The 13,635-nt window shown below is 42.6% G+C and overlaps 1 protein-coding gene across 1 annotated transcript in view; it reads left to right on the plus strand.

Annotated features, from left to right (window-relative positions):
- The window catches only part of Pi4ka (phosphatidylinositol 4-kinase alpha), a 124,458-nt gene that overhangs the window by 43,448 nt on the left and 67,375 nt on the right, over positions 1–13,635 (plus strand). The window contains exons 10-18 of the mRNA XM_055610278.1: positions 2,861–2,957; positions 4,262–4,453; positions 4,968–5,068; positions 5,658–5,787; positions 7,487–7,619; positions 8,817–8,912; positions 9,416–9,599; positions 10,880–10,983; positions 13,031–13,199. Of these exons, the coding sequence (XP_055466253.1) occupies positions 2,861–2,957; positions 4,262–4,453; positions 4,968–5,068; positions 5,658–5,787; positions 7,487–7,619; positions 8,817–8,912; positions 9,416–9,599; positions 10,880–10,983; positions 13,031–13,199 (1,206 nt within the window). The remainder of the gene's footprint in view (positions 1–2,860; positions 2,958–4,261; positions 4,454–4,967; positions 5,069–5,657; positions 5,788–7,486; positions 7,620–8,816; positions 8,913–9,415; positions 9,600–10,879; positions 10,984–13,030; positions 13,200–13,635) is intronic.

A 13,635-nucleotide genomic window follows, 5' to 3' on the forward strand; every position in this document is an offset into this window, starting at 1 on the left:
GTGTGTGTGTGTGTGTGTGTGTGTGTGTGTGTGTGTGTGTGTGTGTGCATGTGCATATTTTTGCTCTAAACATAGGCTCCTTACTTAAATTGGTATGTTTCCTCTTCTGGTTGTGACATAACAGACTGGTAAACCCACAAGGACTAAACTATAAAGTAGAAAGAGAACTCCCAGGGATCTTAGTGTACTTTAAACTGTCCCATTCTGCTCTGTAGTTGCCATCAGCAACCTTTAATGTCTGTGTGCTATGTGTAGTTTCCTCTTGATTGGTCCTGACTAAGGGACACAGTTCCCATAACTCCAGGTTGCAGCCTGGCACTTTGCTACAGATCATAACCCTTTTACAAGTTGTCCTTTCTGTCAACCTGAGTTTTAGCTCTCACTCTCACTGTAGGTGAAGTTTGGGTCTCAGAGTTCTCTCGATCTGTCTATCTTTCACTCTCTTCTTCTTTTGAGATTTAATTTTGTTTCAATGATTTGGTGTTTTGCTTTCCATGTGCATGTAGTGTTCCCAGAGACCAAAAGAGGGTATTAGCTCCCATTAAAATTAGAGTTACAGACAGTTGTGAGCTGCCATGTGGATTCTGGGACTCAAACCTTGGTCCTCTGGAATAGCAGTCAGTGCTCTTAACCACTGAGCCATCTCTTCAACCCCAGTTTCTTTTACCAGTATATAGTTATACATGGCTGAGGCCTGAAAGCTGGACAGACTAACATCCAGTGCAGTGGTTCTCAGCCTTCCTAATACTATAGCCCTTTAGTACAGTTCTTTCCGTTGAGGTAACCCCCAAACATAAATTATTTTTGTTGATACTTCATAACTGAAATTTTGATACTGTTATGAATTGTAATGTAGATATCTGATATGCAGGATATCTGATTTGTGACCCCCAAAGGGGTTTTGACCCACAGATTGAGAACCACTGATCTAGAGACTGGTTTGGTCTACACATGACTTGTAATGAAGTCAGTATGAGTCCTAAGAAAGAATTGTGACTTCCTGGAGATCCCCCTTAGGGCTTACCTTTTTTATTTTTATTTATTTTTTTAAAGATTTATTTATTTATTATGTATACAATGTTCTACACACCTGCACACCAGAAGAGGGCACCAGATCTAGTAATAGATGGTTATGAGCCACCATGTGGTTGCTGGGAATTGAACTCAGGACCTCTGAAAGAGCAGCCAGTGCTCTTACCCTCTGAGTCATCCCTTCAGCCCCTATTTTATTTTTTAAATGTCTGAGTATTTCACTGCATGTATGTTCATGTACCACATGCATGCCTGGTGCCCATAGAAGCTTCGAGAAGGCATTGAATTCCCTGGAACTAGAATTGCAAACAGTTGTGATTCACCATGAAGGTGCTAGGAATTGAACCCAGATCTTCTAGAACAGTAATAAGTATTCTTAACCATGGATGCATCTCTTCATCCCCATAGTTCTTATATTAATAGGGAAAACTGGAACTGTGGCATCCTAGGACCCTTTTCCCTGTGAATGAACCAGGGCGGTTTTGATAGTTTTGTTTGTGAACAATATTTTTTTGTTTTGTTTTGTTTTGTTGTTTTTCGAGACAGGGTTTTTTGTGTAGCCATGGCTGTCCTGGAACTCACTCTGTAGACCAGGTTAGCCTCGAACTCAAAGATCCACCTGTCTCTGCCTCTGGAGTGCTGGAATTAAAGGTGTATGCCAACAGCATCCAGCTAACAATTTTGGATTTTAGGATAAATATCCACTTGAAGAGTTTTGTGCCAACAAGCACAGAAAAAAAAAAAAAAAAAAAAAAAAAAAAAGCTTTTAAGTAGCTGGGAATAGTAGTACACGCCTTTAATCCCAGTGCTCAAGGGGCAGAGGCAGGTGGATCTCTGCAAGCTTGAGGCCAGCCTGGTCTAAATAACAAGTTCTGGGACAGCGAAGGCTACACAGTGAGATCCTACCTCAAACAATCGCCAAAAAGAGTTTCAGATGTTGACCTTAGCCATTACTCATTTGCACATAGCAAACTGTAGCATATAGACCTAGAGAACATGAGGTAGCTAGTGAGTGCTGCAGCTGGACTGTGGGTATATGGCATGGATGACTCTAGAACCCTCTTTTGATCTCAGCTCTGAACTCTGGTCAGATCTTGAGCTGCTCTCACATTTCCTATTTCATCTGTGCCCCTCCAGGGTGCTATGAACACTGCTTAGGAAATAGCCATGAAACAAAGACTATCTATGGCCCTTAGTCAACAGCTTCTGTCAGTGCCCTCCTGAACACTGTGTGTCTCTCACACCTTGTTATCTTTTGATCTCCATAGGATTCTTGCCACAACATGCCTTCTCCATCCCCTTTCAGCCGATAATATCCAGAAGTTAAGGACTGCATCTTAACTCATTAGACCTTGTCTTAGTTTTTTTTTTTTCTTACCAGTACTACATTTGAGATTAGATTGGCAAAGAATAATTCAAAATTAATTTTATTTACAAAATGTACTAAATCTTGAAGTGCCCTGGCTATAGTGTCTTCCTTCAAAATGATGCTAGTGTTGGGTTCCCTTGCTGGTCTTTCACCTCCTTTATTTTCCATGTCAGACCAAAGACAGTGAACTATTAGTGGGGTTTGGTTGTTTTTGTGGGTCTGTATAACTCCGGCCTGTAGATAGCAGGGCAGTGCATGGACCTCTTGTTTACTCTTGCCTTTTACTGAAGAAGGTAAGAGAGTAATTAAGACATGTGTTATGAGTCATAGTAAGTAGGTGCTCAGTTTAGATTGCAAAGACACTAATATGCTGTAGGTGCTTGCTTGGCCTCTGTGTGCAGGACCACAGGCAGTTCAAAGCATTTCTGGGCTGTGGCAATGTGCCTGTTTTCTCTGCAGGCCAATCCCAATGTTGACCTATACTATACAACCTTCAGTGATGTTCTTTACCTGACCATGTTCAAGATGCTTCGAGATACTCTGTACTACATGAAAGGTAAGGGTGGTAGATATGGGTGTGAGAGCAGGAGGATGGGTTCCCTGGTCACTCTTACAGGCTGGTACTTGCTTTCTTAAGAATCAACTTAAAAATCACATGTAAGCCAGATGTAGCTTATGGGTGTAGGCCTCTATGCCTGGAAGGATGGGCTGAGCCCAGGAGTTTGAGACCAGCCTCATTAACATAGCAAGAGCCCTCTGTCTCAGAAAATAAAAGACATGATCACATGACTGAACTTTAGAGGAAATAAGGATGCTAGTACTGCCAATGATGGCTGGAGAGATGGGTTTATTTCCTACTGTCTTTCTGCATTTTCCTATGCATGTAGTTTTGCATGTCAAATTTAGACATATCAGGGGAAAAAAGTATTTGCTTTATGTTTTAACTCAGAGACAGTAGAGCTTAACAATTTTACATGCATACTCAAAATTAACATTTCCTCCCAATTTCATATGTGTTTTTCCTATGTTGTTTCTTCTTAACATTAAATGTTCCGCTTAAATATGTTTTGATGACTACATAGTATTCCAGGATATAGATACACTATAATGTTAACTGAGAAGCAGTCTTAGAGGCATCATAGCAGCAAAGATCTTGGTTTGCTGAGAGTACATGAGGAATGGCCAGCCCAGGCTGTGTCCTAGAGCCCTCCTGCCTTGGCTGTTCGTTACTAGTGTGACCTATCACAGGGGTTCTAAAATTGTCAAACATACCAATGAGAATTTGGAAAGTCTAGAGACTTTGTATACCCCAAAGACCCATGGAGTTCTCTCTGCAACCAACCAACCCATTTTTGCTGTTGTCTTATAACTGACCACCTTGAGAAAAATATATCATTAAGTATTTCCTGTTGTCAACTGAATGATCCCATTGATGATGCGTTTCCTTTTAGGTAGTCCATATATTTGGGTTTTAGTTTCTAACTGCTTAAAACAGTCCTATTGGTTTAGGGTATAGGTCAATGGTAAAACACTTGCCTACAGGTGTGAGTACGCTGATTGATCCCCAATACCACCCAAACCAAAATAAAATAACCCAAAGCAAAACAAAACAAACTAAAAGCTGGAGTTTGACTTTTGTCCTCTGAGCAACAAATTGTCTGCTTCTGGAGAACTAGGACAGCCTGCTCGTGCTTGGCTCTGCAGGCATTCTTAGAACCACTGTAGCCAGCATCACAGATAACTTTTGCTTTTATTGAGAGGGAACATCCTTCGCCATTGGCGCCTGCTGCCTGTGTTGTGGTGTGGCTATTTCCATCTGTGATTAGCCCACACTCCTGCCCCAAACTTTCTTTCCCACAGACCTTCCCACCTCCTTTGTGAAAGAGATCCATGACTTTGTATTGGAGCAGTTTAACATGAGCCAGGGGGAGCTCCAAAAGATTCTGCATGACGCAGACAGGATCCACAATGAGATGAGCCCGCTCAAACTGCGCTGCCAAGCAAACGCTGCCTGTGTGGACCTCATGGTGTGGGCTGTGAAGGACGAGCAGGGTGAGCCCCAAGCTACCTCCCTACATCCTGTGAGTTCTAGGCCTATTCAAGGATCTGCCTATGTGTTTCCAAAATTGACTTCTAGAATGGCTGGCCCAGGCATTTGCTGTCCCTTGCTGCAGTGTGAGGCAGTGGACCTAGAAGGAAGAGGAAGCCCAAAGCCACCGAGGCTGTGCATTTCCTCTGCAGTTTTTTGATGGTTGTTTAGATTTTGCTCTGGAGAGGTGAAAGTTCATAGCTGAAGGGTAATAGGCTGATCCAGTGGGTGGGGAAGTCTGGGAAACATTCTTGTGGAGTATAACACTGAGACAAAAAGGGTCCCAACTAACAGAGACAATACAACAGGCACACATCATATGGTGTGCCCTCAAAACTCTTAACTTCTTGGGGTTAATGCCTGCAGCCAGTATGTCTATGGGGCTCAACTAAGCCAGTAAGATTAGCCAGTTAGAACATATTTTCTGAATGTTGCACTTTGGTGATCATTTGTATCTGCTTCTGATCCTAAATTAAGGTGCAGAAAATCTTTGCATCAAGCTGTCTGAAAAGCTACAGTCCAAGACATCCAGCAAGGTCATCATTGCCCATTTGCCCTTGCTAATTTGCTGCCTGCAGGTAAGTCTCGACAGTCCTTAAGACACTCAAACCCACCCACAGGGGCCCTTAGTGTTGCTCAGGCTGCTGTTGATTCTCCAGTATCAACAAGTGACAACAAAATTGTCCTCTAAAAAGTCTGAGTTGAGCCTGCTATGAACTGAGCACCGGCTGCTCCACATAGGTGAGCCATGTGTTTTTACAAGTGGTATCCAAGAGCTACTTGCCTTAACAGGACCTGGGGTCCTCCTTGATGTAAGACAGCCTTGCATCCAATCAAGGCCAGCAGTTGAGTTGTCCACATATGCCACAGGGCCTCACAGAAGGATGCCCTTGTTACAATGCTTAGTTCTGCTTGGCCAAGGCTCCCTCCTTGATCTAGATCCCATCGACTCCACCCCGCCACTGCTTAACAGCCTGCTTTGTACCTTAAGGTGTTTATTTAAAAAACATGAACAGTCTTAGCAAGATATATTTGCCTTGATTGGTAAAAATCAGTCCCATAACTTCGGAAGTCTTGGTGAGACTTGGACTTCAGAAGGGTTAAGCATCCCAGGACCTTGTAGGCATTCCTTTCTGGACAGTGTGGTGACTTGATGTTGTGTTGCAGGGTCTGGGCCGCCTATGTGAAAGGTTCCCGGTGGTGGTGCACTCAGTGACACCATCTTTGAGAGACTTTCTGGTAATTCCATCCCCAGTGCTGGTGAAGCTCTATAAGTACCACAGTCAGTACCACACAGGTAAACAGCGCTCATCTTCAGCATCCAGGACTCCTATGGTCTTGAGAAAGGGACTGTAACTGTTTTGAGTTCTGTGACTGTACATGTTGGGGCCCATTCCTCCTCCTCTACATCTTTCTGTCTTTCTCTACAGATAGCCCTTTCTCTAGATTTCAGGCCTTTCTCTACCTCCCACTGAAGGCCCCTTACAATCTTGGTTTTGGTTTTGTTGCCTAGGGGTTTTTTGTTTTTTATGTGTTTTTTGACATTTTCTCTTGAGGAAGTTACTGGGAGTCCTGCTTGCCTCCTGGGCTAGTAGGCTGCCCTTGTTACAGTTTTTAGTTTTCCTTGGCCAAGGCTCCCTGCTTCATCTAGATCCCATCGACTCCACCCCGCCACTGCTTAACAGCCCACTTTGTACCTTAATGTGTTTTTTTAAAGACATGAACAGTCTTAGCAAGATATATTTGCCTTCCAAATGACTGTCTCATTTGTTTCCTATTGCCCTTTAAGAGGACACAGGCTCCGAGCAGATTTTCTTATATAATAGTAATTAGTATAGATTAAGAAGCTTCTTGGGCATTAGACAATAATGTAGTCAATGTCATGCATAGTAACATTGATTTCTTTTCCCTTCAGATGAAGAAACCCAAGCTTAGCCATCAGAAGACTTCCCTGGCCCTTACAATCCTTATAGTAAAAACACACAAACATAAAAACACACTTGATTTATAATTGTGGTGATTTTCAGCTTAGGGAACTGTCTTCTGAATCAGTCATTTTAACTTGGTTAAGGAATGATGTAGATGTTTAAGGTTGGACTTAGTATCTGTCAAATGCAGCACCCACCTCTCCCCACACACACACTTACCTGCTCTGTGCACACTGCTTAGAGTGCCTCCCAGGACAGGACTGTGCCTCCTTGAGCACTGAGCTGCATTCATGTGCACACCTGACATTTATTTATTTATTTCTGTTGTTGTGTGAGGCAGGATTCCTCTGTCTAGCTTTAGCCATCCTGAAACTTGACTATGTAGACCAGGTTGGTCTCGAATTTACAGAGATCTGCCTGCCTCTGCCTCTGCCGTACTGGGATTAAAAATGTGTACCACCATGCCTGGCTTTGTTGTTGTTTAAAATGGTTCTTTTAGAAATTGCTGAATTTACCCAGTTATCACTTTTGTCCCACCTGTCCTTTTGACTTAAACATGTTCCTTCACCTTTTCTGTTGGTCTCAGACTCTTGGTTATAAAATGTTTAGTATGGTCAGTTAAACAGGTGTCTAGGAGGCAAACCTCATCTACATAGTAAGATCCAAGCAGGTCAGGGCTACATGGTAAGATCCTATCTCAAAAAAAAAAAAAAAAAAAAAAAAAAAAAAAGGAAAGAAAGAAAGAAAGACACAGGTTAAGATAAGTGGTCCATATGTTTTTGGGTTTTTTGTTTTTGTTTTTGTTTTTGTTTGGGGTGGTGGTGGCTACATATATGTCTGTATGAGGGAGTCAGGTCTACCGGAATTTTAGTGACAGAAATTTTGAGCTACCATGTGGATGCTGGGAAAAACGCTCGTAACCACTGAGCCAGCTCTCCAGCCTAGTTAGATAGTTTTGAGTCCTTGCTTTTACAAGCTAAAGCTAAATAGCTTGTTATCTTAGTTTTAGACCAAGAGGAGCTAAAAGTGAAAGCCGAAACAGATACAAGTTTGAATTTTTACTTTTAGTTGCTGGCAATGATATAAAAATCAGTGTCACCAATGAACATTCCGAGTCAACTCTGAATGTCTTGCCCAGCAAGAAGAACCAGCCATCCATGTATGAGCAGCTCCGGGACATTGCCATTGACAACATCTGCAGGTAGGGTCTTCGTTGAATAAAGCCTGTGGGGATAGGGCAGGAAAGGTGGGATGCAAAATGAGTGAATTTATCCTTTTTATTTAAAGCTTGTTTCTATTTATTGTATATTTCTAAAAAGAAGGGTTTGGTTTTTTTGTTTGTTTGGTTTTTGTTTTTCAGCGTACATGAAGTTTTTGGTTTTATTTTTTAAAATAAAGCTGCCTTCCTTATCTTGGTCAGAAATATAAAAATATTTATTAGAAAAATGTTGTAATATATTAAAAAAGAGGATCAGCTAGTCACAGAGCCTGTGATCCCAGCACTCAGGGAGGCAGAAGCAGGCAGATGACTGTAAATTCCAATGCCAGCCCGGTCTGCAAAGTGAGTCCAGGATAGCCAAGGCTACACAGAGAAACCTTGTCTCCAAAAAAATAAAAATAAAAAAAAGAGGATTTATCCACAGCCCATCTTCCAAATAACATGTAATTATATTTTTTCTGTATAATATCCGATGAGTCAGATTATTTTGTTATTGTTTTAAAATAAGATTTTTTTTTCCCCCTGTGGCGACTCTTGCTGCATGCTCTGGCTCTCCCCTTTTAAGAAGCAAATGATTTCTGATCTGTATGAAAATGTATCTCCTGTTGAATTTTGGCTCCTCATTCTCGAAAACCAAACTGAGACAGTATGCTCACAGAGCCAAACAGATGTGGCGAGCAAGACACACCTGAGAAAGATTTTGTATTCCCATTTTCTCTAGAAATAAGCATTCCTCCTTAATAAGAGACCATTGGTAGGGAGGAAAAAGCAGCTTCATGCAGATCATGTGCTTTGCATTTATAAAGCCCTGGAATCAGCAGGGGGTAGGGCTTGTACTTGTGTTCCCACCCTCTGCTGTTTGGGCCCATCTGTCTTTTGACTCAGCTGCTGTGTTAAGAAATGGTAAGGGAAGTGTAAAATTGGAACTAGCATGGATACATGCTTCTAGAGGAAGTTGTTCCTCCCAAACAGGCAAAGTGATTTAAATTGTTGTTTCCAGAAGAGATACTACCAAGTGGGCAAATGAGCTATAATTCTTCAAATTCAGATTTTGGGAGTAGAAACTTCAGGGCCACTACTTAAAATGTAATGCTCATTGAGGAACAAAGCAAGCAGGGGACAAGTAAATACATTTCACTGTCTTAACACCTAATACCACTTGGATTCTCTACTGCACAGGTGCCTGAAGGCCGGCCTGACTGTGGACCCAGTGATCGTGGAGGCCTTCCTGGCTAGTCTGTCCAACCGGCTTTACATCTCCCAGGAGAGTGACAAGTATGTGTCTGTCGTTAGGAAGCTCGCCGCTGTGTGTCTGTGCCTTTTCCCTGCTTGCAGTGTAGCCATGCATGAATCTGCTGAAGGTTCAAGTCAATTCTACCACAGATGTACGTTCCGGCAACAGTGCTAGAGTTAGAGTCTGGGCCTCTGTCTTGGAATGTGGTAGAAGATCACTGCAGCTCCTTCGAAGAATGCTTCTTCAAGGCCATGGGGAGCTCCAGGTCAAGGCTGTAGTCTTTTGATTCTGTTTCACCACTGCACATCTCAGAGCTTTTTTTTTTACTTTTTTGGAGGTTTTGTTTATTTGTTCATTTTTTTGTTTTTCTTGAGACCCATTTTCTCTGAGTAGCCCAGGTTGTCCTGGAACTTACTCTGTAGACCAGGCTGGCCTCAGACTCAAAGATCTGTCTGCCTCTGCCTCCTGAGTGCTCAGATTAAAGGCATGTACCACTGCCTGGCTCTCAGAGCTTTTCTTACACATCTTTTCTTCCCTCCTACAGGGATGCTCACCTGATTCCTGACCATACCATTCGTGCCTTGGGACACATTGCAGTGGCTCTGAGAGATACCCCAAAGGTCATGGAGCCAATTCTTCAGATCCTGCAGCAGAAATTCTGCCAGCCTCCCTCACCCCTTGATGTACTCATCATTGACCAACTGGGCTGCCTGGTTATCACTGGAAATGTAAGAAAGCGCCCTGCCATAGGCCAGAGCTGGAAACCTTTGACTATAAGGAGTATAAAATTGCACTGTTAATGTTCCTTGAAACTGACCTAAATGCTCACAATGATTTTAGCACTGTATGGTGAGAATAATGTAATCAGTGGTTTTATGGGTCTTGGAAAAAGAAGTTTAAACTGATTTCTTATCAGTGTAGCAAGCATAAAATGGCATCTAAATAAAAGCTGCTTCTCTTTTACTTTTGATTTGGAGTTTTCTTAGAGCTCTAGAAATGGATCCTTAGCCAAGCACCATGACACATGCCTGAAGTTCCAGCATTTGGGAAGTAGAGGCCAAAGGATTTGGAGTTCAAACCTATTCTTTGCTATGTATAAGACCCTGTCTCAACAAAAACAAAAAAACAACCCAGAAGGCTGAAAAGGTTTCTCAGTGGTTAGAAGCATGAGGGTGGCCCAAGTTCAGTTCTAAACTCCCACATCAGGAGGATCAAGACCTCCTCTGACTTCAGCTCTAGTGGATCTGATGCTCTCTTCTGGCCTCTCTGTGCACCCATATGCACATACTGCCATGCACACACACACAGGTACATGTAATTTAAAACTAGAATTTTAAAGCCAGGCATGTTGGCACATACCCTTAATCCCAGCACTTGGGAAGCAGAGGCAGAAGGATCTCTGATTTTGAAGCCAGCCTGGTCTACGGAGTGAGTTCCAGGACAGCAGGGCTACACAGAGAAACCCTGTCTCAAAAAACAAATAAACAAAAAAGAATCTTAAAACAATAAAATAAATAGGCCAGGCAGAGTGTGCCCATCTTTAATATAGCACTTGGAAGCCAGATCTCTGTTAGTTCAAAGCCAGCCTGCTTTATATAATGAGTTCTAGGCCAGCCAGAGTTTCATAAATAGACCCTGTATATCAGTCAATTAATCAGGCAATCAATCAATCAATAAAATAAACAAGGCTGGCAAAGATGGCTTAGTGGGTAAAGAGACTTGCTGACAAGCCTAATGATTTTAGTTTGTCCCCTGGAACCTGAGTGAGAAAAGGAGAAAACCAACTTCTGCAAATTTTCCTCTGACCACCATATATATGCCATGGCACTTAAACACATATGTGCACACACAAGTATGCCCTGCATGGTCTTTTACATATACATGTACACATGAATGCCTGGCGTGGTCGTCTTGTTATGACACTCGGTGACAATGGGAGGGTCTTCTCCATGTCTAGGGTAGCCTTAAGAATCATGGCATGATGGAAGTGTCTCTTGCTCTTTTCCAGCAATACATTTATCAGGAAGTGTGGAATCTCTTCCAGCAAATCAGTGTGAAGGCCAGTTCAGTCGTGTATTCAGCCACCAAAGACTATAAAGACCATGGCTACAGGTAATTGTTCTGTACCTTGTTACTTTCGATCTTGACAGCATTTAACTCTGTTTGAGGGAAGTTTGAGAAATTGTCTATGTTAGTCTTCTTATAGAAGCACTCTGTACTATAAATCAGTGTATATATAAGACATGTGAAAACCCACACAGGGTAGCAATCTGATGCTGAACCACATATATGGCCTTCTGCTCTGATCCCCTGCCACATAGGCCCATAACACACATCTCAGTGACCTGCTTCTTATGCATAAGCAACATGCCAGCTACGCCTGAAATGTTGCCCTGTGTATTGCTCTGAATATCTGTGTGATTCCACATTGTGTAGCTGTGTCAGTACTCTAGCCAGCTCCTAGTTTGGATATTAGGTTCTAGTTTCCATACCAGAAGGTTTTGCCTTGAATAACCAGGGTAATAGCTGTATAAAAACTATGTGAGCATGCTTTTCTTACGTTAGATTTTCAAAAGTTGGATTTGGGGGTTGGGGATTTTATATAAAGCAGGTTTGGTTCTTAGTGCTTTAAAACAAACAAACAAAAAACAAAACAAACAAAGAAACATGGGCAGGGTTAGAGAGGCAATCAGAATTTGCAGGGGCCATGGGAATATACATTTTATATCTTTGAGCTTTCTATATTTGTGTAAAGCCTGGCCAGTTTTCCTCAGCAGACTCAGAGATACTTCTTTTGACTTTACCTAGAATGCTTTGACTCCTCCTGTTTGAGGGAATCTCAAAAGAGTTTGTCAGATCAGTAGAAGAGGGAAGAAATGCGAATGGTGGAGAGAAAACAGCCCCTCTGTTGGCTTTGCTGTTCTTGGTCATCAGGTTTCTCTGTTTCTGATATTAAATACAAGTTTCCTCTGAGATCTTCCCCATGTCAGTTCAGTGAAAGCAGTGCATCTGCCTAGCCTCAGTCAATGCTCAGCTTACCTGTGCTTCAGAGCGCATCTTCCAGAGAGCATGTCTCCAGTTGTGGGAGTAAATAGAAGTGCACATGTGGATGTGTGACAGGGACGTCACCTCTCTCTGCTGGTCTTGGTTAAGCTAAGCAAAGATGGGTCTGGTTAGTACTTTGGTGGGATAATATACATGTGAAATTTCTTGACCAGTGTGAGCCCCTGGCGTTATTGCACAGCTGGCCCTTTAAATATGAAGGTTCCACATCTGTAGATTTAACCACCAATGCATAATAAATGTTGCAACAAAAACATTGATTTATACTGTCCATTTATAGACTCCTCATCAACATTCTTAAAACAGTAAAATATTTTTTAAGGCTTGGAGAAACGGTGCACACTCTGATACCACCGTTAGGAAATTGAGGCAAGAGACATGAGAGTTACATGCCACCCTGGGCCACATAGCAAGTTCCAAACAACCGTGGGCTACATAGTGAAATCCTAGGTTTAAAAATCATGCGGCCGGGCGTGGTGGCACAGGCCTTTAATCCCAGCATTTAAGAGGCAGAGGCAGGCAGGTCTCTGTGAGTTCGAGGCCAGCCTGGTCTACAGAATGACTCCAAGACCACCGAGACAGAGAAACCCTGTCTCAAAAAAAAAAAAAAAAAAAAAAAGCCACGTGGTGGTGGTGCAGGTGGATCTTTAATTTCAAGGCCAGCCTGGTCTACAGAGGATGTTCCAGGACAGCCGGGGCTACACAGAGAAATTCTGCCTTTAAGAGACATCTGTCTCAGGGCTATGGGAAACACTGGGAAGAAGCTGCTCATCAGGTGAAATAATATTTAGGTCCCTGTGATTTCAGCTCAAGCAAAAAAAAATCCTGGAACTGAGTGATCCTATGTTCAGATATTCAGCCGGCTTTTAACATTTAGAGAAGTCAAGGTCCCTGGTATCCAGAACCTTAGTCAGGAGGTCCATACTCACTTATTCAGCCATTTACCTTCAGCATGTTTGTCATGGAGATGACACGTTATAAGTGTGTGTATGGTGAGCCAGGCCTGGCCCATGTGGCGCCAGTGTCTCTCCCTATAGCACATCCCCCAGCATAGCTGAGGCTTTGGAGTGGGTATGACTTTGTTTCTTTTCTTTAGGCACTGCTCCCTAGCTGTGATTAATGCCCTGGCCAACATCGCAGCCAACATTCAGGAAGAGCATCTTGTGGATGAGCTGTTGATGAACCTGCTGGAACTGTTTGTGCAGCTGGGGCTAGAGGGAAAAAGAGCCAGTGAGAGGGCGAGTGAGAAAGGGCCTGCCCTGAAGGTATGAAGAAAAAGGTTGCTGAATCTTGAGGCACTATCTTGGTTGAAATATGGTGCTTTGTTCATTAAATTATCTAATTTTAAAATTTATTCTATTTTTAATTCTTGGGCTTCCAACCCAAGATTTCACATATGCTAAGTGTGTGTTACAACAGGTGGTGACCTGTTGGATGGTTTAAGTACATCGGGAGAAAATAAGAAAAAGGAGTCACTGTCACTCAAGGATGCATCTGTCTTGTACTAGCCCATGTGACAACAGCAAGTTAGTATGGGTTTCTTCCTGGATAACTCTCCCTGTGTTGCTCATCAGGAAGCAGGCATTGAGGTTGTCCTAGGCCTAAGCTTATGCTGAGGAGGACCTCATGTGCCTGTTATTGGAGCATAAGTGTGGGTGCCAGCTTTTATCCAATATCAGGAAAGGCAGATCCACAGGGACA

The sequence above is a fragment of the Psammomys obesus genome, unplaced genomic scaffold, assembly GCF_907164565.1.
Source record: "Psammomys obesus unplaced genomic scaffold, mPsaObe1.curated_primary_1811, whole genome shotgun sequence".
NCBI lineage: Eukaryota > Metazoa > Chordata > Mammalia > Rodentia > Muridae > Psammomys > Psammomys obesus.